Source organism: Artibeus jamaicensis, unplaced genomic scaffold, assembly GCF_021234435.1.
Source record: "Artibeus jamaicensis isolate MK-2021 breed Jamaican fruit bat unplaced genomic scaffold, CSHL_Jam_final contig_465, whole genome shotgun sequence".
Lineage (NCBI taxonomy): Eukaryota > Metazoa > Chordata > Mammalia > Chiroptera > Phyllostomidae > Artibeus > Artibeus jamaicensis.
In genome coordinates this window covers 21,338,235-21,359,487 of record NW_026521843.1, presented here as the reverse complement: position 1 = coordinate 21,359,487, position 21,253 = coordinate 21,338,235, and the positions used below count along the sequence as shown (strand labels likewise).

The 21,253-nt window shown below is 42.7% G+C and overlaps 1 protein-coding gene across 4 annotated transcripts in view; it reads left to right on the top strand.

Annotated features, from left to right (window-relative positions):
* Nucleotides 1-21,253, top strand: part of FEZ2 (fasciculation and elongation protein zeta 2) — a 39,834-nt gene that overhangs the window by 8,464 nt on the left and 10,117 nt on the right. For 3 of the 4 annotated variants that reach the window (XR_005085250.2, XR_005085249.2, XM_037165395.2), the window contains exons 3-6: nucleotides 2,944-3,060; nucleotides 4,926-5,067; nucleotides 6,113-6,381; nucleotides 20,912-20,992. Coding sequence is in view for 1 of the 4 variants with exons in the window: in XM_037165395.2 (XP_037021290.1) it covers nucleotides 2,944-3,060; nucleotides 4,926-5,067; nucleotides 6,113-6,381; nucleotides 20,912-20,992 (609 nt within the window). In the remaining 3 variants the exon portion in view is untranslated. The remainder of the gene's footprint in view (nucleotides 1-2,943; nucleotides 3,061-4,925; nucleotides 5,068-6,112; nucleotides 6,382-20,911; nucleotides 20,993-21,253) is intronic. The other variant, XR_005085251.2, reaches the window with a different exon arrangement.

The window sequence follows — 21,253 nt, the reverse complement described above, 5'->3', positions numbered from 1 at the left end:
ATCCATACACCATCATGGTCGCATTGTGGAATTTTTCTTCTCTGCTTCTTCAGTGTTGAAATCAAATGTCCTCTCCCATCAAGAGCCTAATCTCTTGACCTTTCTCCTTTCTTAGTAAAAGCATAACTGCCATACTTTAAAAAAAGTATACTAGAACCGTAGGACTTACCATGAAAAAGAGGCCTTGCCCCACTTATCCTGTCTTTGGTTTCTACTTACCAGGGGCAACCACTTTCAACCGCTTCACCTGTTTTTTTTTTTTTTTTAACAGATAACATATCATTTTACTGGATTTTACTTTTCAATTTTAGACTTTATCCACTTATTCTGCCCAGAGGATAGAAGGTTTAGCTCTCTCATAGTCCTCCCTCCAACCCCAACACTGTCACCCTCACAAAAACTTCCCTTTCCCCTATCTTTCCAGTATAATCATGTCAAAATATTTAGCTAATTTAATCTTCATCATTTATATTGATTGCTTAAATATTCACAGTTGACCCATTTTATTGCATTATGATTAAATTGTCACTTGTAACTTTTTCTCATGGTAGTAATAATTGCCTTTTGTGACTACGTTATCATTAGATCACTAATTCAGCTTCAACAGAGCCCTAAAACTCATTTTAGTGATTGAAGTGCACCAGATAATCTGTCAGTCTCTCCTGCGCTGTACCTTTCTTTTTCTCGCTGCTTCTCTTGACGCCCTCTGCAGTTAACAGTTCTCACCCGAGCGGTGGCTGTCCAGTTTGGCTCACAGCCGTCATTCTGGGATCCTCGCTGTCATTACGAGTATTCCCTTCACCTCTTCCACGTACTAGATCCCACATCTTCTTTCTTTTTCATTCCCCTCCCGGTTTTAATGGAACATATCCCGCAGTAGCTTTCTGAGAAGGGCACATGAGAGGTAAATTTTTTGAGAACTTGAATGTCTGAAAAATGTCTTTATTCTAAGTCCCCACCAAGTCGTTAGTTTAGCTAGGATTCTAGGGTGCAATTAATTGAAATGAAATTATTAATATATTGATTGTTTTCTACTTTCTGTTGTTGCTGTTGAAAATGCAAGTGACATTTTGATTCCTGGTCCTTTTAATGTGATGGGTTTTTTTTTTTCCTGTCAGGAAGATTTTAGGTTCCTTGTCTTGCATGGTGTTCGGGAATTTCGTGATGGTGTGTGCAGGGCCGGGGCCAGGCCTTCTTAGGCTGATGGTGCACTGAGAAGTAGAATGAGGGGATGCGCCATCTCACTGAGGTGCAGCGTGGAGGTGGCGTGGGCGTGGAGGTGCCGCAGGCGGGAGCAGGTAGACTCCGGTGTGCTGATGCGGCCCCTTCCCCAGGCTGAGGTCACTGAAGCCAGCACACTGGTGTCCCTTCACACGTCTCACCTTGCTTCTTCCTCTGTGGGCTGTGCTCACCGTTAAACTTCCCACGATCCTGTGGGAGGACATAGGAACCTATAATATTCAGTCGTGTGTCCTCAATTTTATGTATATCCTTTGCGTTGGTAAATAAAATAATTTCCCAGGTCAAATACAGTTTTTCCGATTATTTGCTGTGCATTAGAAATACATGGTTACTTCTTATATGGTTCATTGCTGCCTGCGTGTCCTTTGGGAACTCAGTGTGTCCTGCTGCTTCCTGAGGAACCGAGTTCTAATTACGGTTCTTTCATCGTCCAAACAGTCACGTCACATTACCTGTTGTGCAGTGCGTTTTAATCTGCTGAGTTTTCCAGGTAAGGTTTTTACAATGAGTACTAGTACTAAACTCTAAGTCATTGTTAAAGGGGCTGTTTATATCGGTGTGGACAGATTTAGGGGACACCACCGAGGCCTGGTGTGATACCCTGGGGCCGGCAGTAGCAAGCAGTACTTGCGCCACTTGGCGTAACGAGAGAAAGGAGGAAAGAGGTCACCAGAACCTGGAGAGAGTAGCTGTGGAGGAGACGGCGGAATACAGGCCCAGCCCTCACCCTCCCACCTTCCAGCCTCCTGCCAGTGTCTCCCAGCAGTGCTGAACCCAGCTGGAGGCCAGAAAGAAGTCAAGGGCATCCTCTGCTGTTGTCCATAAAGGTCAGCCTCCTAGGGCACAGAGCAGTGTGGAAAATGGAGCTATGGAAAATCTCCAGTGCAATTAGGTTTGAACATGTTTTACAACACAGAGAGACTATCTTTTGGAAGAAATGTTCAACTGAAAGGGCTAAGTGTGACCCTAATGTTCCTGTCTGCCAGGGAGGTCATTACTTCTGTTTTACTTAAATTGTTAGAAGTTAGTTTGCAAATAACTAACTTCATGTTTTCTGTGGAATTTTTGTATATGCCAATCTTACTATTAGATTGTTGACTATGTGACATTTGCCTCCTACCTTGCCCATTACCTCTCCCCGCTTTGCCATAATTCCCTACAACTTCTACCCAACGCCCTATCCCGGTATTTTTGTATTTATCGGTCAGCTTGTTGGCACCCTTCCCATGGAGAGAACAGCTGAGTGTGTGTCTGTAAGATGCTTGCAGCCCTGTAGCAATGTCGTATTTATTCTGCAGGGTCCAGCAGGAGTAACGGCATTGAGTCTGATTGGTGGGGTACGTTAGTGTCTCACATGAGAGGGACAGCAATGTGAACATTTCTGCTACAATGTCATATGGCGCACTTGAGTATGATGTTGTTGTTACAGAATTACATGCTGATGATTTTGTAATTAAAGATGTGGTATAGATTACCAGCTCATAAAACAGGGGTGTTATTTGTGCCAGACTCTGTGCATTCCTCTTGTTTCTGTTGGAGGCGACTACGTAAAGCACATCACAGAGCACTTCGCTTTACAGAGCAACTGTGATCATTTCTCCCTCTGTTCGGAGAGTGCTCAGCCGGTGCTTTCCCCAAAGACACTTTGACTTGCTGTGATCAGAAGGTCCTGCTTATAATAGCGGGTTGTTTTGTTTTTAGGTAAGTGACAGCTTGCTCTTCGATACATCAGATGAGGAGGAGTTGAGAGAACAGCTGGACATGCACTCGATCATCGTCTCCTGTGTGAATGAGGAGCCCCTCTTCACTGCAGATCAGGTACAAGGGAGAAACTCACCAGTGGAAGGAAAAGGGAGCTTGGGCTGAGAAACAATTTCTTCCTGTGGCAGTTAAGTGGTGGGTTGTGGAAGTCCGCTTGTCTTCCCACTACTTCCTGCTTATGTAGGCTCAACAGTCGGCTCCTCCACTGGGAGGGGAAGAAAGGATGTCACCTGAAGCAGGCGGGATTGTGCTAGCTGGAAAGATTTTCTGGTATACACAGTGATCAGCATTGCTAGAACAGTACAGCGAGGTACTTGGGGAGTGTTACAGGAAAGTCAGAAAAAACATTGTGACTTTTATTATTTCTTTAGATTTAGCCAGACATGGGCCCTCTATACTATATTTGTGTAGAAATTACCTAGTTTCTCTGAAACCTATGCAAAAATCATTAGTGCTTATTAGGATGTACATATTGTGATATGTACTGTAGGAAGAAGTGAGCATTATTCCTGTGGAATGCTCTGGTAATGCCAACCCTCTGTTCATGCAAAGCCAGTTGAATCAGCTTCCTCGTTTTCTGAATGTTCTTCCCGCTTCTGTTGTGTTGCCCAAATGGGATGCAAGAATTGCTCCCTGAAATAGAACTCTAGTTCATGGCTGGGTGGCCTGTCCCTTCTACCGCACTGTATTTTTAGGCTGGAGAATGAGGTCAGTGAAGAGATATATGGTGGTCAGGTTGGGAGGGGTGCCCTTTACAACGTGTCATTTTGGTGCTCCTTAGTTATACTTGAAGTTGGATTGTTCTGGGCCTGGGGAGAGCGAGGTGCTTACAAAGCAAGATAATAGCTTAGAAGGCTGAGCGGGGGTGAGGGAGATATTCCAGGGGAATGTGGGACCCTGAGAGAGCATTGTCTCCTCAGTAGATGGCCTGACTACCATGAGCTGTTCCTGCTTTTAAGACTTAGAGAAGCGATTGCATGGCCTGGGTCAGGTGCCTCATTGTCCTGTGCTTCAGTGCCTGGAAGATCGTATTGCTAATTGACATAATCCCTACCTCCTTCGGGTTTACTTTTGTTTTTCCTCATTGTAAGTGTCACATGTTAAGCTTGCTGACTCACATTGTATTTTTTCTAATAGGGTTTTTTTTTTTTTTTTAACTAAGGTCTGATTTTCTAACTACTGTAATTTTTCTGGTTTTCCTTAAGTTTTCTCTGAGTTCTATATCCTTCTCAACTTTCGGAATCTGGACCAGGGCAAGATGCTGTTGTCAAATTTGAGCAACATTGCATATGACACTGGGTCATTGTTTAAACAAAGGCAGATGTATTTCTGAAATTTTACTACTTTCGTGCGACTTTTTGTAAGCTTCCATATTTTGAGTAATTTTTGAATAGCCCTTAATCTTCCATTGAACTAATATATGGAATTTTTTCTGCTGTTAAAAGAGAATTTTGCTGCCATTGAGGTAATTTCTTGCTTTATATGTAACTTTTTAATTGTTATATTTTCTAAATTTTATGTCAGTTTGACTAAATGGCTTCACACCGAGCACTTGCTTGGGTATAAATTTTCTGTCCTTCTGTGTAACTGTAACTGTGGTCTGGTTCGGCACGTCTGAAGTAGATCACACGTGTGTTTAGAGCACCGTTTCTCAGTTGTGAGATCTGATAGGGCCTGCTGAATCATGGCGGCCGTATTGAATCCCATTCTATTTAAGTTTGTATTCAGTATATTGTAAATTCTTTTGGATAAACTGTTCACTCTTACGGTCCAGATTTGATCACTTAGAGCATGCTCTCCGCACACTGTCGATTAATGGAGAATCCGGTGTGCTCCGGCTCTGGCTGCCTCGTGAATGCTGTGTCCCAGGCGGGCCGCTTTCCACATGCATGTGATTAACAGTGGTGTGTATGTTTTGGAAGGTTATTGAAGAAATTGAAGAAATGATGCAGGAATCCCCTGACCCGGATGACGATGAAACGCCCACGCAGTCAGATCGGCTTTCGATGCTTTCCCAGGAGATTCAGACTCTTAAGAGGTCTAGTACGAGCAGTTACGAAGAGAGTAAGGAACCTTACTTAAATCAGTGCTCTTTGTGCTTTTTTATCTGTCTCAAGCATCTAGTGTGCCTGTCACCAGAAGTCTTTGATTCTCCCTGGCTGGCTTGCATGCCCTTCCCCACCATCCAGTGACACTGGGGACACGTTTGGATCAGGCACTCTGTCACATTCACCTCTGAACCCTGCATTAGTCAGCTCGGGCTGCTGTGACGAAGTGCGCAGGCTGGGCGGCTTAAACAAGAGACACCCGTCTCCTCGCAGTTCTGGAGGCGAGAAGCCTGGGACCCAGGTGTCGGCAGGGCTGGGTTCTCCTGAGGCCTCTCTCCTTGGCCTGCAGACGGCTGTCTTCTCTCTGTCCTCACATGGACTTTCCTCTGTGTGCATCTGGGCCCTCGTCTCATTCCGTAAGGGCCATGGGTCACACTGGATCTGGGCCCACCCTTGTGACCCCATTTTAACTCCGTTCTCTCTTTGAAGATCCTCCTCCAAACAGTCACTTTCCGAGGTACGGGGGTGAGGAATTGGGTGATGTCCGGCCTCTCCCTTGAGGGAAGGCTGAGAAAAACTGAGCGGGGCTTACAGTGCACAGTCTTCCTTGTCATCCTCACAGTCCGAAAACTCATGCTTTGGGCTCCGTGATTAAATATGCATTTAGTTTAATTCTTTCGAGAGGACTTCTCTCTCCAGATGTGCACCAGAACTCTGTTAAACTGCCTGCTGTCTTTTGTCAGCAGGTAGTCTCTGTACTGTCTGCTCTTCCCCGTGTTTGTTTTTTTCTTTGTATAGTTTTGAAAGCCTTGACCGAAGTATTATTTGTGGGATGATTGCTTTAGACAAGTAAAATAATTGTTACACTTCTCAGCCATTTGAGAAGTAACCGTACCCACCCACCCCCACGTGGACCTGCCCACCAGAAGGTTTAGGCTTCCGAGATCACAAACCAGTTAATTGCCTAGAATATGGTGTTGCTCTGTAGCATGAAACACCCTCTGATCCTCCCTTGAAACGTGTTTGTCTTAGTATCTGCTGTGCTTTGCTCTTGGTCACAGGAGTAAAAAGGCTCTCAGTATCTGAGTTAAATGAGCTCCTGGAAGAAATCGAGACTGCCATTAAGGAATACTCTGAAGAGCTGGTGCAGCAGTTGGCCTTGCGAGATGAACTGGAGTTTGAAAAGGAAGTGAAAAACAGCTTTATTTCTGTTCTCATTGAAGTGCAAAACAAACAGAAAGAGCACAAAGAAACAGCCAAAAAAAAAAAGAAACTCAAGAATGGCAGCTCTCAGAATGGGAAGAATGAGAGGAGTCATATGCCGGGCACAGTAAGTGATGGTTTGCAGGCGGCATGGTCCAGTGGAAACGGTTTCCATGGTAATCCCAGCACTCCAGCCAGGAGCGGTGGGCTGGCCTCCATGTGCAGGCCAAGTGGGGTGGGCTGCTGCTCACCAGGGCGTTCAAGGGATTCTGTTCAAGAATACCACCGTGCTCAGCGCCTTCAGAGAGGAGCGTTTGTGGTGGCAGCACCGTGGTCATCGGGGTGATTCCATGCTGAAGTGTTTAGGAGGAAGAGGCGGAATAAACAAGGGGGGTGTCTTGAAGGAAGAAGCTTTAGAAGTGACCATTTTAATACATGAAAATGTTATTGGTACTCATTTATGTTTGGCTTATGAAGGGAATTATTATTTTTCTTATTTTTGCTTATCTCTCACGAGTTGTAGATAAAATATTAAAAGGGGCACATTGAGAGCTGGCCGAGCTGTGCTGAGCCTAAAAGCACAGATTGGTCTGTAAACAGCTTCCTCCTGATTATCAGGTCAAGTGGAACATGACGATGTACGCGACATCAGCCATCTGGCTTAGTACCTGGCGGACTAGAATATTACTGATTGGTGAAAGCAAGTTAGGATAGTTGAGTCTTTGACTCATATAGAGTTTTTTGTTTTCCGCTCCTTCACTTTTCTTAAGTGGTCCTATTAATTTTACTCGATTAAAATTTATCGTAAACATTAACTGTTAATTATGAGATGCATTTCCTTATGGCTCTTAATGGTCTTTCCTTTTGCTTTATTCAGCTGAGACCTAGTATATTGCCACCGTCATTTTGTTTTATGAAAGAGTGTGTTATTTGTAGAGTGTAGTGATCAGACAGAGGGACCCATTTTTCTGAAGGGCATGCACTTTTCTTAGTTTATGGTGTTGATAACGTGGCAATGCAGATCACCACAGACTGGCTGTAATGATTGCAATAATACACATTCTGTCTTCAAGTTCCGATTTGTTGTTTCTAAAGAAAACTTATCAGAGAGGTAGATCTCGTTGACCACAGGCTGACGGCGTCCAGGAAGGAGGATGCGGTCTGGGTTGCCGGGCCACCGGCGAGCAGTGGACACAAACAGAGAGTCTCACCATTTATAGCCTGTTCATTGTGCTGTGCTTGGCCTGTGAGTAAGTGGGTGTTTCCTTAGAGCAGTGTCTATGGTGCATTTAAAGGCTATAGCTTATCATCCAACTTTGGAAAAGTTCTCAGATGTGTGGTACAAAATGCTCTCAAGAAGCTGCAGTATTTATTAGTGAACAGGTGTTTAGTCACTTCTGGTGACTACTCTGGGGAAAAAGACACTAAAACCCCCCCAAACATTTATTTGAATACATAATCCTGGGAAGTTTGCTTAAAAATAAGATAAAAGCTTATATCTTATTTTTTAAATCGCACCCTTTAGATGGCCCAGTTATATGAGTGTGGTTAAATAAAATGTCTAGTTAAAAAGTCACAGATAGCATGGTTGGTAATTTCTGCCCATCTGCATTTAGGGATTACTTGTTAATTTTCCATTTATTGGTGTTAACACTTGGCTTCAGGAAATAAATTTATCCCTAAAGAAGTTTAAAGGCTCCCACATAAAAAGAGGGTGGATTCATTGTGTCATTTTACATGGCTTTTATATTGAGAAATGGCAAGGCAGCATGTAGGTCTCATTTGAACCTCTATTAGTCTTGAAATAGATTCATAATAACCATATATATATATATATTTTTAAACAATATTTGGACTTGTGAAGGTTGCCTCTTGAACCCTGGCTTTATTTGTGTCAAAACCGTTAGTCAGGCTAGGAACAGCGTTGCTAAGCTTGTGGTGCTGGTTCCCTCAAGCCTAAAATGCTGGAGAAAGACCGCCCCCTCTGTGAGATGAGGAGCCTGAACTCTGTGACTCCGAAAGTAGGGGCAGGTGACTCAAGGAGCCCTGAAGTGAAGTGGTCAGCTGGAGAGGCAACATCCCGAAAGATGTTACCTTCCCAGACATTTTTTTGTGACATGTGGTTAAGGTACATGATCTCTGTGCCTTAGTCATCATCAGTGACACTGATGTCTGAACACTGGTGACCTTTTTACAGATGCGCGATATCTGGTTTCTAATAACATTAGCCATCCTTTTCTTTCTTCCTTAGGTATTTTTTGTTTCGTTAGCAGGACTTGGACTTTTCCCTTCCATTTTTCCTTATGTGTGTATCATTGAAACAGAACATCAGTTTGTAGTTGGTGTAACACTTTATCCAGAATTGCTAGCTTGTTCTCTTTGCTATAAGGATGGTGTAATGAAATATCTGGGTGGGAATAGAGCAGAGTTAAACTTTTTAGGTGTTAATTTTGGAGACATGTTTTGTTTTAAACATTTTCTGCAGTGAAAAACACTGGGGGCTTAGGGTTGCTATTTAGAGCATTAGAACATTTCTTTGGGATCATGCAAATACTGTTAGATGTGGAGTAAAATATTGAGTCTCACAGAAAAGTGAATTGTTATCATAAATTGTTAGAATTTTCAGAATTGTATGCCATCTGTTGGGTAAGCTAGAGCAATATTCATTCATTCAGCAGGTGTTTGCAGAGCATCTCCCGTGTGCCAGGCCTGCCGTAGATCAGGGTTGAATGAAACGGACCAAGCCCGTGGTCTCCTGGAGCGCACATCCTAATGAGGGAGACAGGCAACAAACAAGGAAAGGGACAGACAATATACTTCCAGCAGTAAGAAGTGTAACCAAGAGAACGGAAGGCTGGATCAGGTGGTCCGTGGTGACGCTGTTAGGGAGCTGCTTTCGTCAGGGCGGTCCCCGCGTCACTGCCCCTCCTGACTGGCACGCTCCCTGTCCCGTTGCCACTCTCCCTTTGGAGGCCAGGTTGGAGGAGTAGGTCTTCTCTTTGAAAAACGACACTCAGGAGAGCAGGAAACTTTCTCTCTCCCTTGTCTTGTCCTTCGGCATCTGGAAGAGCAGAGGGGCGGGTGGAGACTGGAATGATTAACGGGCACCGTCTGTTCTTCGGTCTGCGTTTCTCTGAGCTGGCTGGGCTGCTCCGGGCATCTGTGTAGGCCACTGCCTTTTTGTGGAGTGGCCCTCCTTCCCCCGCTTCCTCTGTTCACTTGGATTGTTTCTTAAAACTCATCCTTCAAAAATCATGGTCAAGAATCGTCTTTCTTTCTTAGAACCTTCGCCAAGATCCCTCCAATGTGGAATTGATGACTCTCTCTTTTTGGGGTTAGTGTTACTGCTCTTCACTACTTCTGGTAGCACCGTTGTACCATAGTGCAAGTTTTTTGTTTTTGTCCTCCTGAAAACATGGTTCCCTAAGGATGGGAAATGTAACTTTATTTTCCTGGTATCCTTAGGTCCAACATCAGGAACCTAATACGTTTCTGCTGAATAAATGCATAAAAGGAAGGTAAACTTGCAAGTCTGTATTTTGACCCTGGATGGTTCTACCCAGTGCTAAGTCCATGGAGGCTGACTAGACTGTTAAGAGCTTTGTGTTAAGAGCTGTGTTTGAGTCCTGCCTCTGCCACAGGAGACACATGCCCTCGGGTTTCAGAAGAATGAAGTAACACGTGCAAGACTAGCATACATCCTGAGTGAATGCTGGTTTTTATATGTCCAGCTGCCTCCCAGACATTTCTCCTGAATATGTAGTAGGAATTGGGAATTACCCTACCAAACCAAAGTTACCATTTTTCTGAAGTTGAATTTATTTCTTATATACTCTATTCATTCACGGAAACAAATGGAATTTTTAGGTTAAAGTGTATATAGTTTTAATGGGTTTAAAATAACTGGCCTTCCACATTGTTCTATAGAAATGTAACCCAGTCTATAAGAGTGTGTGGCCGTTTCCCCACACCTCCAACCAGCAATGGGTATTACTACCTTTTCATATATTCTGATCTGACAGGCAAACAGTGTTTTTTTTTTCCTGTTGTTTGTATTCTTTTTGTGAGTTGCCTACTGTGTCACATTTGAGATGTTTTTCTTTTTGTGAGGGTATAACTACTTCTAATGTCACAGTACCACACTCTACTGTAACCATTGGCTTCAGTCCGTCCTTGGAAAGAACACAGGCTTCCCAAAGATCACTCGCATCGCTTCCCCAGCATCTCACCTCGTTTGTGGTGCTTTGCTTATCACTCAATGCATGATTGTTGAATTGGAACTTAACTGTGAAGGAAATGGAATCCCAGAGGATTTGGATTTGTAGTGTTTGAATTATTGTTCCGTCAGGGATTTTCTTTTTTGCCAGTCTTCTGTTTATGTCAAATAGGTTTCACAGGCCTTTGCATTTCAGTGGCAGGTCACATGAGTACAAGTTGAAGTACATCAGTTATGCTTGAGTTCAGAGGTGGTGGTCATCTTATCTGAAGTTACATTGGGGTACACCTGCTTAGCATCAGACCTTAGTAAGCTTATATGGATGAAAATGGACACACTTCCTCCTTCAGAATTCTGCAACATTTTTAAATCAAATGTCATATCACGTGTAAGTGTGCTGATTCTGAGTTTAGGGTTGAAAAGACAGGAATCTATAATATCTTTTCTATTTGCCACAATCACATTGAACTTCAAGAGGAAGCTCGACTGTGTTGCTTTCACCATCAGCAAGGATGTAGATAATTGCTTCAGTCTAACTTGAAGTTTATTCTGAAAATTTGGGGGATATTAGCAATCAGCAACTCAGCCGTACAAAGAATCCCATTACTCGAATTTATTGCTTCGTGGGGGCTGGGAGGATGACTGCTTAAAGATGGGAGAGAGCTCTTTCTTTATATATTTTTCTTTCACAGATATGTTTCCCATCTGTCTTTATGACTCACTTAGCTCACATTATGACTAATAGTCAATCTATTTTGTTTCTCTTTTACATGCAAAAATGTCCAAGTAATAGTTTTCCATTTAATCCTGACCAAAGCTGATTTTAAGATAAGAGAAATTTATTTTTATTTAGACAGCTATACTAGTAGATCATTTGGAAGTTATTCTGATTTATGCTAGCTCTAAGCCTAGAAGGAACTGTCTTGAAAGAACTACTTGAATTTGTGGCTTTTGTTTAAGAAAAACGTGGGGCTGGCTCCCCCTTCCCTTTGTTTTTTAATTTGAAATTTTAAATTTTTACATTTGCTAAGGTGATTTAGACCAGGGATTGGCAAGGTAAACTACTGACCCTCTGCCTGTATTATAAAGAAACGTTTATTGCATCACAGCCATGTCTGCTTACTCACCTGTGGCCTACGGCTGCTTTAGCTTTTAAAGGACAGAGCTGAGTATTTGCAGCAGAGACCGTGTGGCCTATAACCTAAAGTGCTTTCGATTTGGCCCTTTATAGAAAAAGCTTGCCACCCTTGATTAGACTAAAAAAATTAAGAAATTAGAAGGTGAAAAAAAAAGATGTGAACGCCTTTCGGGTCTGTCTAGATGAAAAGATCACCATATTATGATTCACGTTTGTTATGAAATGTAGCCTTGTTTTATCTCAAGGCTGTGTTGAGTTTCCCTTTCCTTGGGTCCCTGTCCAGCAGCCTGAGTGGTACCTGCAGATGGTGATGACTTGGCTGGTCCATGGCCAAGGTACTTGCTGCAGGCACCCTGCCTAGCAACAGACTTTTATTGTATGTGTCAGATTTCTTGTAGCTAAGTGACAAGCAGCACGTAGACCAGTTGTCTCTAGATCTGGAAACAAAAAACATATAAAAATATTGGCAGTCCCTGGACACACTGCATTTATTTTACGTAGTGATGCAAGGCAGTTTAAAGAAGGTAGAAAAGTGGGAAAAGGGGCTGACTCCACTGCTCCTCCTGCCCCCTTTCCTAAGTAGCTGTGCTCGAGAGGGTGAAGTCTGCCCTGTACATGTACTTGAGTGTAAATATTACCACGTTTTCAACACTAATTTGTTGATGATAGTTGATACTACTCTGCATTTTTATTTACTACAGAGAGTGTTACTAAAAACTAGTGTTAGGGTATAAATGGAAGGTCATTGTAGAGTGAAAAGAAAGTTGGATAAGTCATGCTTATGTTTTAATAAACATGAATTATGAAGTATTTTAGATGAGGAACAAGTTTATTTTCTAAAAGATAGTATTGCTTAGAGAAATAGACATACAGCTTTTTATATTTTACCATTATCTGCTGTTTGTATTTTGCAATTGTTTTTGGTGTATCGTGACCCAGCAACTAATGTAGTAGAATCCTTTAGGTCCTGAAGAGTTTTGTGTGTTATTTGTTAATGTGATACAAGTTCATGTAAAAACCATAGTGTGCCAGAAAATGGTACTATATTATATACTTAGAATATCCATAAATATCAAGAATAAATTTATACATTTCCAAGATTAGTTATATTACTCAAGTTTTAGTGGCTCTGACATTTTTGGCATACTTAAGTATCAATATTAAATTATGTAAAAATTTAAAAAGAGTATAAAATTATTATATTACTTGATAATATTCCACTTAACTCCTAACTTTGAAAATCTTCACATCACATCTTTCTGCTCTGAGGCTGAACTTATAAAATAGTGGTTTAATATTCAAGACATTTTCAAGTATTTATCTGCTTTGGTATAATTTACATTTACTTAGATCTGATTTACTTGAAAAATTTATTTTTGTAGAATTTGCATTTAACTGCTTTATAATTCACATTAAAATTATTTGATTTAAAAATGTGTCAAGATAAGCAAAATCAATTTTTTATCTTAAGTAATATCTTAATTATTTGAATATACTTAGTTGGTAATGTTTTTACATTTAACTATTGCTTTTTATTCTGTTTTCTCATTTTTTATTTTAAGAATTTTAACTTATTAAAAGTTAAAACTACTGTTTTATAAATTAATTTTGAAAATTATGTCCAACTACTGACAATGATGTGATTTATAAAGAATAATATTTATATTTGAATTTCTCATTTTGGAACTTGTGAGTACAAAGTATATTAATGGAGTAAGAGTATAGGTTAGATAAAAGCCTTTCTTAATTGCTTTTCCAAACCTTTTTTTCTGACATTGAGCTTTGATACTGAAATTTTGAAAGTTTCGTGGCTAGTTAAGAGATCGGTACCAGCTGGTGTCAGATGAGGCTAAAAGTTTGGCAGCAGAAATGGTCTGAATTTCCTGGCCTCCTGGTTAGGTTTGCTTTTCTTTGTTTGGATTCTGCTTTCCGTGAACTTAGTGGACCTGGTGAATATTAGTGGACCTGGTGAATATGCTGGCTGGAGATGTTTAAGACTCAAGAAAAGAATTGACAAACTATGAAGCTACATCTGATCCTTGTTGCTTTTCAGTTTCTGTAGTGTGTTCAAGCTGTATTCTTTTTATGGTTAAGAAAGAGTGAATTACCTAAAAATGTTGCTCATTTTCTGTTTTAGCTTTTTGGCTGATTTCTATATTCAGTCATACACAGTATGTTTTTTCTTCACATTATCTTCAGTTTTTAAGCTACAGACTATAATTAGGAACTTAATGTTTCTCAGTTGCCATTTTATTTCTTTGAGGAGAACTTGAAATAATTGTTTATACTGTCCTGGAGAAAGGCAGAAAGCTTTGGTTACTTCTCCATGGGAGTTTTGTCCCGAATGTTATTCTAGTTTTTTTAAAGGAATACAGCCCAGATATGTTTTGAATATTTGTATTTGCTGAACACTTTGCTAAAATGCTTCCCATGGATGATCTCGCTGAAGCTTCACAACAACCCTACAAAATAGACATCATCATCATCATCGTCGTCGTGATCAGCATCATGACTGCTGCTCTGTGAGTGGTGATGGGTAGGTCAGTAGAAGTGGCAGGTCACAAAGCAGTGTGTGGGGAGAGAGGCTGTTCGGAGCTGCCAGAGGCTGGTGCAGGGACCCTGACACCCCCCCACTTTTCAGTTCTGAGTTCTGCAGGCCTGTCGTGGGTGGGCTTTGAGCTCTTGGCTTATTTCTTTGTGTTCTTTCACATTTTTGTAGATGAAAAAAAAACATATCTTCTTTATACTCTGTTGCTTCTGGTTTAGTCTGAGACAAGTTGACAAGTTTCTCGAGAATGGCTGATTTTGAGACTTTAAGTACAGACACGTGCCAGTGGAGGAAATGGCTGTGAGACAGTCGTGGGTGTTCTCAGGATCTGTCGTGACTGAAGCCATGTGCTTAGTGAGCCTCTTTCCCACCTTTCCCATCACCTTGGCACTTGGTCAGTGGCAAGGGGAACAATAAAGTGAATACTGTACTGCTGAATCACTTTCCTGCTTATAAATGGGTTAATCTCAACACTCCCTTTCTGAGAAGGGCATTCGATAGAGCTGTTGACTCCTTCATGAAGATATGGGGGGAAGGCTGGATAGATGACAAAGTAATTTTAGGCTCACAGAACCTTTACCAGTGCTTCACTTGGAATTTGACCATTTGGATTCTTTGCCTCAAATGTGGGAATGGTAGACTAAATGGAGGCAGTAAACGGAGGCAGGATTAGGTTCTCAGACACCCCTACCACCATAAGCTGTAACAGGTCTTTAGTTAATGTCCGGCACTTCATCCGGTGTTCCTCACCCTGGGCACTTCATCCGGTGTTCCTCACCCTGGGCACTTCATCCGGTGTTCCTCACCCTGGGACTCAGGTCTCTTAGTGCTTTGACACATTTGTGGTACTTTTCTCCTCCTCTCCTTCCCTCCCTCCCCCTTCCCCTCTCCCTCCTTATAAAATTGAAGCGTAGAGAAAGCCTTCCCTGTGGCCCAGTTAGGTCCCATAAGCACCTAATCACACTGCATCTGTTCCCAAGGTTGTAAATGTAGTCTTTCTAAATGAGGTAAAGGTTACTAAAAAGTAAATTTAATCTGTCTCCGAGGTTTTGTCTTTAAGTTCCCTTTTGCCTTCCAAAGGCGCGTTGCTTCTGGAATTCACGGGCAGTTGTACAGCGGGAGCGGAGGTGTGCTCATCAGGGCTCCTCCGCATCTCAGGGTCCGTGCTTCCCACCCGCTGGCCCTCTAATCTCCTGACCTTCTGCTCGCTGCTCTTTATTATCCTAGGGATTTTGTGTTTCTTGGTCACGCTGTTGTTTTACAAATCGTGCCAACGCAGTCTCCCGTCCTGACTCCCAGACTGGGTTCTCCGGTGGACTTTTTCACAAGTCCGTTGTTGGCATCTTGCACAGATAGCTGTATAGCTGTGTTATCTTTCTTCTGTTCACCCTTAGATTATTTTTGTCTTTTAGTTGTTTTAAAAAAATTTTCCTCTCCTGCAAGACAGCAAGAGGCCTCATGATATGGTGATCACTGGCTCTACACCGGCTCTAAGACTCGGGCTCTGGCCTTGGAGAATCACAGCTCCGGCCTGGCGGACACTGAGAGACAGGTGCCTGTTCTGACGCAGGTGCTGTGCCAGTCACTGGGGTGGAGAGAGAACGAGACCTCGTCTTTCTCCTTCCTCAAAATGTACTCACTCCTCATAAAAAATGAAGTTTTTGGAGTAGACCTCTCTGAATGCCATCTGGCCGTGGAGTTCTGTCAGCCCTGAGCACTTCTGTGTGGCCCTTTAGTCCCGTACTGTTATGTGTATGCTTTTGATGTGCTTTCTTAAAACATAATATATCTTGGTTGAATTAATTCATAGGTTCATAGAATCTACAAACGAGACCTTTAATGATGATGCCATTTTAATCATCTGTTTCACAGGTGAGGACAGGCCTTGGTGTAGGGTCAGGGACTGCTGTTGTGCCACATAATGGCAAAGCTGGGAGAGAAACCAGATCTCGCATTTCTAGTTTCACAGTTTTCTGGCCGAGGTGACTGTTGCACATTTTTTTTGATTCCAAACACGTTTGACTGAGGTGCGATTCCTGGTTGCATGTAAACACCTGGAAGTATTTCACTGCAAGGGCAGCTGTTGCTGAGGAGTTTTGCGGCTCCGGCCCAGGGCTGTGGATCAGATGCCGCCTGTGTGCTGGGGTGGGAGAGCAAGAGGAGGAGCAAACTTCTCTCCTTACATACTTTGAGAGTTGAATTGAATAAAAAATCTAACAAAACTGTCCTTGTTCTTTCTCTGCTGTTTTTCTTAGATCTTGTGCCTCATCTCACTTTGAAAGAAGTATTGCGATGATCTATTTTTTACCCGATATCAGACATATTGCTCTTTACTTCTGTGCCAGGCAAGGGTGTCAGGGGCGCAGAGTGAATCCCAGCCTCCAGGACGTGCTGCCTGTGGGCCAGGGGTCTGGAGACAAGCCATTCCCTTCACGTCTCTTGGGTGAGAATCACTGCATTAAGTGAAGGGAATGGCTCGTTTGCCCCCCACCAGACAGTGTCTGGTAACCTTTGTCACTGTCACAGCCACAGCTGGGTGGGATGGGGGACAGTGCCCCTGGTGTCCTGCTGAGTAGAGGCTAGAGATGCCATTTAACACCCTGCAGTGCATGGGACTTTCTCTACCACAAAGAATGATACACCCAAAATGTCAGTGGGGCCCAGGTGGAGGAACCTAGGTGCAGCGTGATAATTGCTGCACTGAAAACGACGGCCGTGTTTTCAGTGCCTTTTCTGCCTGGCACTGCCCCCTGGTTGATGTGTGTGTGCTGCTGTTGCCCCAGGTTTGGTTTGGGGGTCTGGGGAGGCTGCGCCGAATCCTGAGGACGGGAAGTATGGGCAGCTACCTGGAGGTGACAGTTAGGACGTGTGGGGAACTGCGGGCTGTTCATTCGGAGTAGAAGTTGGGGGAGAAAGCTGGAAGGAGAGAGAGGAAGTAAGTCGAGGAGAGGGTGTGCCAACAGCAGGCTGGCACCAGCAAATGGATGGCTTTGGATGCCACGCTGTAGCATTTGGTCTTTATTTAAAGGCTGTAGGAAACCAAAAAGAGGTTTTCAGTGGCTTGTTACATGTTCAGATTTGTCTTTTTGGAAGGGTAACTTTAGTGTTTCAAAGAGTACTAATTGGAGGGAGACAGCCAGGAATAAGGAGCTGACTAGGAATCTGTGGCAGTCATTCAGGTAAGAAATGAGCCAACGAAATGTCAGTGGGGATGAGAAAGTGGTCAGGTCCCTGAGTTTTGACTTGTGCCCCTTCTCCCAAGGGAGCAAGGCAGGTCCCCTCTACCCTGACTGCATCCGGCCTCAGGGCACCACCGTCTTGGGGGGCTTGCTGTCCTTTCCGTCAGCTTCGGATGTTGCTCCCCATGGTACACAGGTTACGTCTCCCATCCCAGCCCACCCAGCGTGCAGAGATGGAGAGAATAAAAACGTGCTGGACGGCGGGGAGAATGGGAGCGCTCCGTAGCTGCTGTCGCACATCCTGCTGGAGAATGCAGGACCCCTGTGCACTGGCCGTGGCGTGAAGTCCTTGGTCGGCCAGTTTGGCGGCTTTGGGTTTTGTTGTCTGAGAGGATCTCTTGTTCTCTGTCCTTTGTAGCTCGTCTGGGAGGCCGTGTAATTCATGTTTCACCTCAGATGTCCCCTCCTCGGGAACTGGGTACAAAGCAGACGTCCAGTCTTTAACTGCCTTGTTGTAGCTATTGGCAGGACACCTGTCATCTGCAGTTTTCTAGTTCGTTTACTCGTACTTTTTCTGTCCCTCGTATCCTGGAGTGTCAGCTCCTGAGGATGGGAGGGGTCTTGGCTGACATTAACTTTGAATCCTTAGTACCTGCAATAATATCAGGCCAAATATATTTCGAAAGAATGAGTAAATGAATGAGAGGTATAAAACACCGACTGGGGAACAGGTTTCTTATTTTTGGTGGGGAGAGGAAGACGAATTCAGTTTTGGATATGAATTTTAGGAATATTTAGGTGCAGGTATCCAATAAACCATTAAACATAGGAGTCAGAAGAATTACAATGAAGACAGCTCCTGTTTCCTGAGCCTGTACCGGGCCCTGTTCTTAGCCTTTTATTGATCTTAGCAGAGTGGAGCTGTAGAGGGATGGCGGCAAAAGTTGGCACCATCAAGTGGGGGTGTTCAGGGAGTGTCCATGAGGAAAAAAATAGGACCAAGATCCTGGGGACACCCGTGTGTAAGAGAGAAGCATGGACCAGGCATGTGTCAGAAGCAGTGACCAGACACTCGAGGGTGGGCACTTGGAGGGGAGCGTTTGGTGTCCGGGGAGGAGGGGAGCTCACTGGATGTCTCCGACCTGAAAAGTGTCTGTGGACCTCAGCGTCAGAGAAGTGACACCTGGAAAGAGCTGTTTCAGGAAGCTCTGGGGAGAGGAATGAGGTCAAGGGTTCGAGAATTTACATGGGAAAGAGCCAGTCGAGAAGGGAGAGTTCGAAAATGAAGACAGAAAATGGTTACTGCGTGATTCCTGGGGAGGTGGGAGTTGGTGGCAACCGGAGCTTTGGTTCTTTGTGATCCCACAGCCTTCTGATTTTCTTGTCTGTCTTCCCCCAGTGGAACGGGGACAGGAGAGCCTTACCGGCTGCCCCGTTACGGCTCCTGACTCAGCTGCTGTCGGTCACAAGGGCAGAGGTTCCTTTGCTCACCTTCTTTCACTAGGACCAGTTGTTAGTTTCATACTTTTCCTCGTCACTGTGGCTTCACTTGACTGCACTTTGATTTATTTCCACTAAGTCCAGAGTTATGGTTGCATGAAGGTTGTTTTCAGAAATGGTCAGGTTACCAGTGGTTGAAATGGCTCAGCATTATCAATAAATGCACATTTAGTAAGGAAACCTAAATTACATGTATATTGTAGAAGTTTAAGAATTTGCATCTACCATATCTTTAGAAATAGAAATTAGGTTTCCAACTGGCAAAGTAAAAAGTAAAGAGTGTTTCTACAATGTGCTGTTCAAATATAAAGTATACTTTAGTTTCTTGGTACACAGATTCTAAAATTTTTCATATCGCTTGAGATTTTCTGAATTTTTATCTGGTTTTAATGTCTATAGATAATGGAATTAGATAATATAAAAATGAAGTATTTTTCTCTTTGTTGCTTTGGGAAGGAAAAACCTTTAATAGAATTTAAAAATGCATTGAACATTTATTTGAAAAGGGTTTCCCGTAATTTTCATTGTAGATTCTGGAGATTAAGATAAGTCATTCCTTTCGATAATCTGTTTTTAAAAAGGGAACAAATTATATGATAGCATGTGAAAAATACACAAAACTAGTTCCCTGTAGGTTTTTCTTTTAGAACAAGCCAATTATGTCTAAGGTAATAGTGTGCTGTCAGCAGAATGAAGCATGTTCAGTCAGGATGCCTTGACCGGACATTTGATTCTTGCTGAAACACAGTCTGGGAAGGACGGGGTGGGAAGGAGGACGGGGAGGAAGGGCGATTCGGGGAAGCACAGGTGTGTGAGCTCCCATGAGATGGTCGGATGTGGTTCGAGAGCCTCAGTGGTACCACTGAGGATGTGACTGATACAGATCCACTTAGCTCCTTCTAAAATTAAACCTTTTGGTGTTAGGACTTAGATTCTTAAAATTTGTTGAAGACCTGAAAGAGCTTTTGTTTATATAGGTTATATTTTGTATACATAGGTTATGGTTTGGTTGTATAGGTTGTATAGATTATATGTATTGGTATTTACTGTATGAGAAATTAAAACTGATAAAAGTTTAACATACATTCACTTAAAAACAGCAATAAGAAATTCATTAATGCTTACATATATAGTATTTTTATGAAAAATAACTATTTCAAAAAATCTAGAGAACATAATGGCATTACTGTGCATTCTTGTTGATCTCATTAATATCTGACTTAATTGAATTTAGCTAGATTTTCAAATCTGCTTCTGCATCCAGTCATTTGGAATATTTCCTTCTAAGTCATCAGAGAATGAGAGTGAAAGAAGCAAGTTGTGTCTTGGTATTTCTAAGAAAATAACTTTAACTCATGGACCCCCTGAGAGGGTTTCTGGGGCCCCTGGACCACAATTTGAGAACCACTGGGCTAAACTGTCCATTTCTCGAGGGCAGAGGCTGTTGCCTTGTTTCCCTTGCTTCTGTTCCTGCGATCCTTGTGAAATGTTCTTTCTCCCCACTCCTCAGATGTCTGTACCCGAGGCCCAGCAGGCGCGTGGGACCTGCTGTGCTCCGGTGGCTCGAGTTTTCTGCACTGGGTCGGGGGCCTAAAGAGCAAGGGAGAAGCAACAGCATTTCATGTGCCAAATGCTGTGTTAGCAAATGTTAACCAAATTTATGGTAGAAATATACAAACTCAGGCTGCAAATATGCATACTGTTGATAGTAAGTTTTCAGGCTTTTGATCAAAATGTAGGTAAACAATATCAAAAGCTATCTTAAAAACTGTGTAAATTTTGGATAAAACAAACATGTACGACTTACAGTGTTTACATTGGAGCAAATTTATCAGTTCCGTTAGGGAAACTTGAAATAGTGGCGTAAAAGCAGTTGCTTTTGCATTTGACTTGCAAAAAATGGAAGCAAAAACGTTTTCAGAACAGCATGAATTTGTCTGCTTTATGTGAATGAGTAGTGGCATTTTCTAACTGCTTGCCTCTTGGGCACATAAGCCGATGGGTTACACTCTTACTAATAGTCTTTGAACTTCTTTCTCTGTCCTTTTCTTCCGGGCCGTATATTGCTGCTTTTAGCGCTTCAGCATGGAAGGGATCTCAAATGTCATTCAGAATGGCCTCCGCCACACCTTTGGAAATTCAGGTGGAGAGAAACAGGTGCTCGGTTATCCTTATTTTCCTCATTCTCTGCTTTTTCATTTCCTGTGTAAGTGAAGGTCCTGAAAGCTGGCATTTTTACTAATTTACTAAGACCATTGCTTAAAAGAGAAATTAAAGTTTAGTATATTTATGGTCTGGATAATATGTAGAGTTTTCCTTTAGGGAAAAAGCTTTCTTCAAATTGGACAATAGACTAAATGCATTCTTAATACATATTGTAGAGCTCTGTTTTTCACTCTTACCTTTAAACAAATAGAT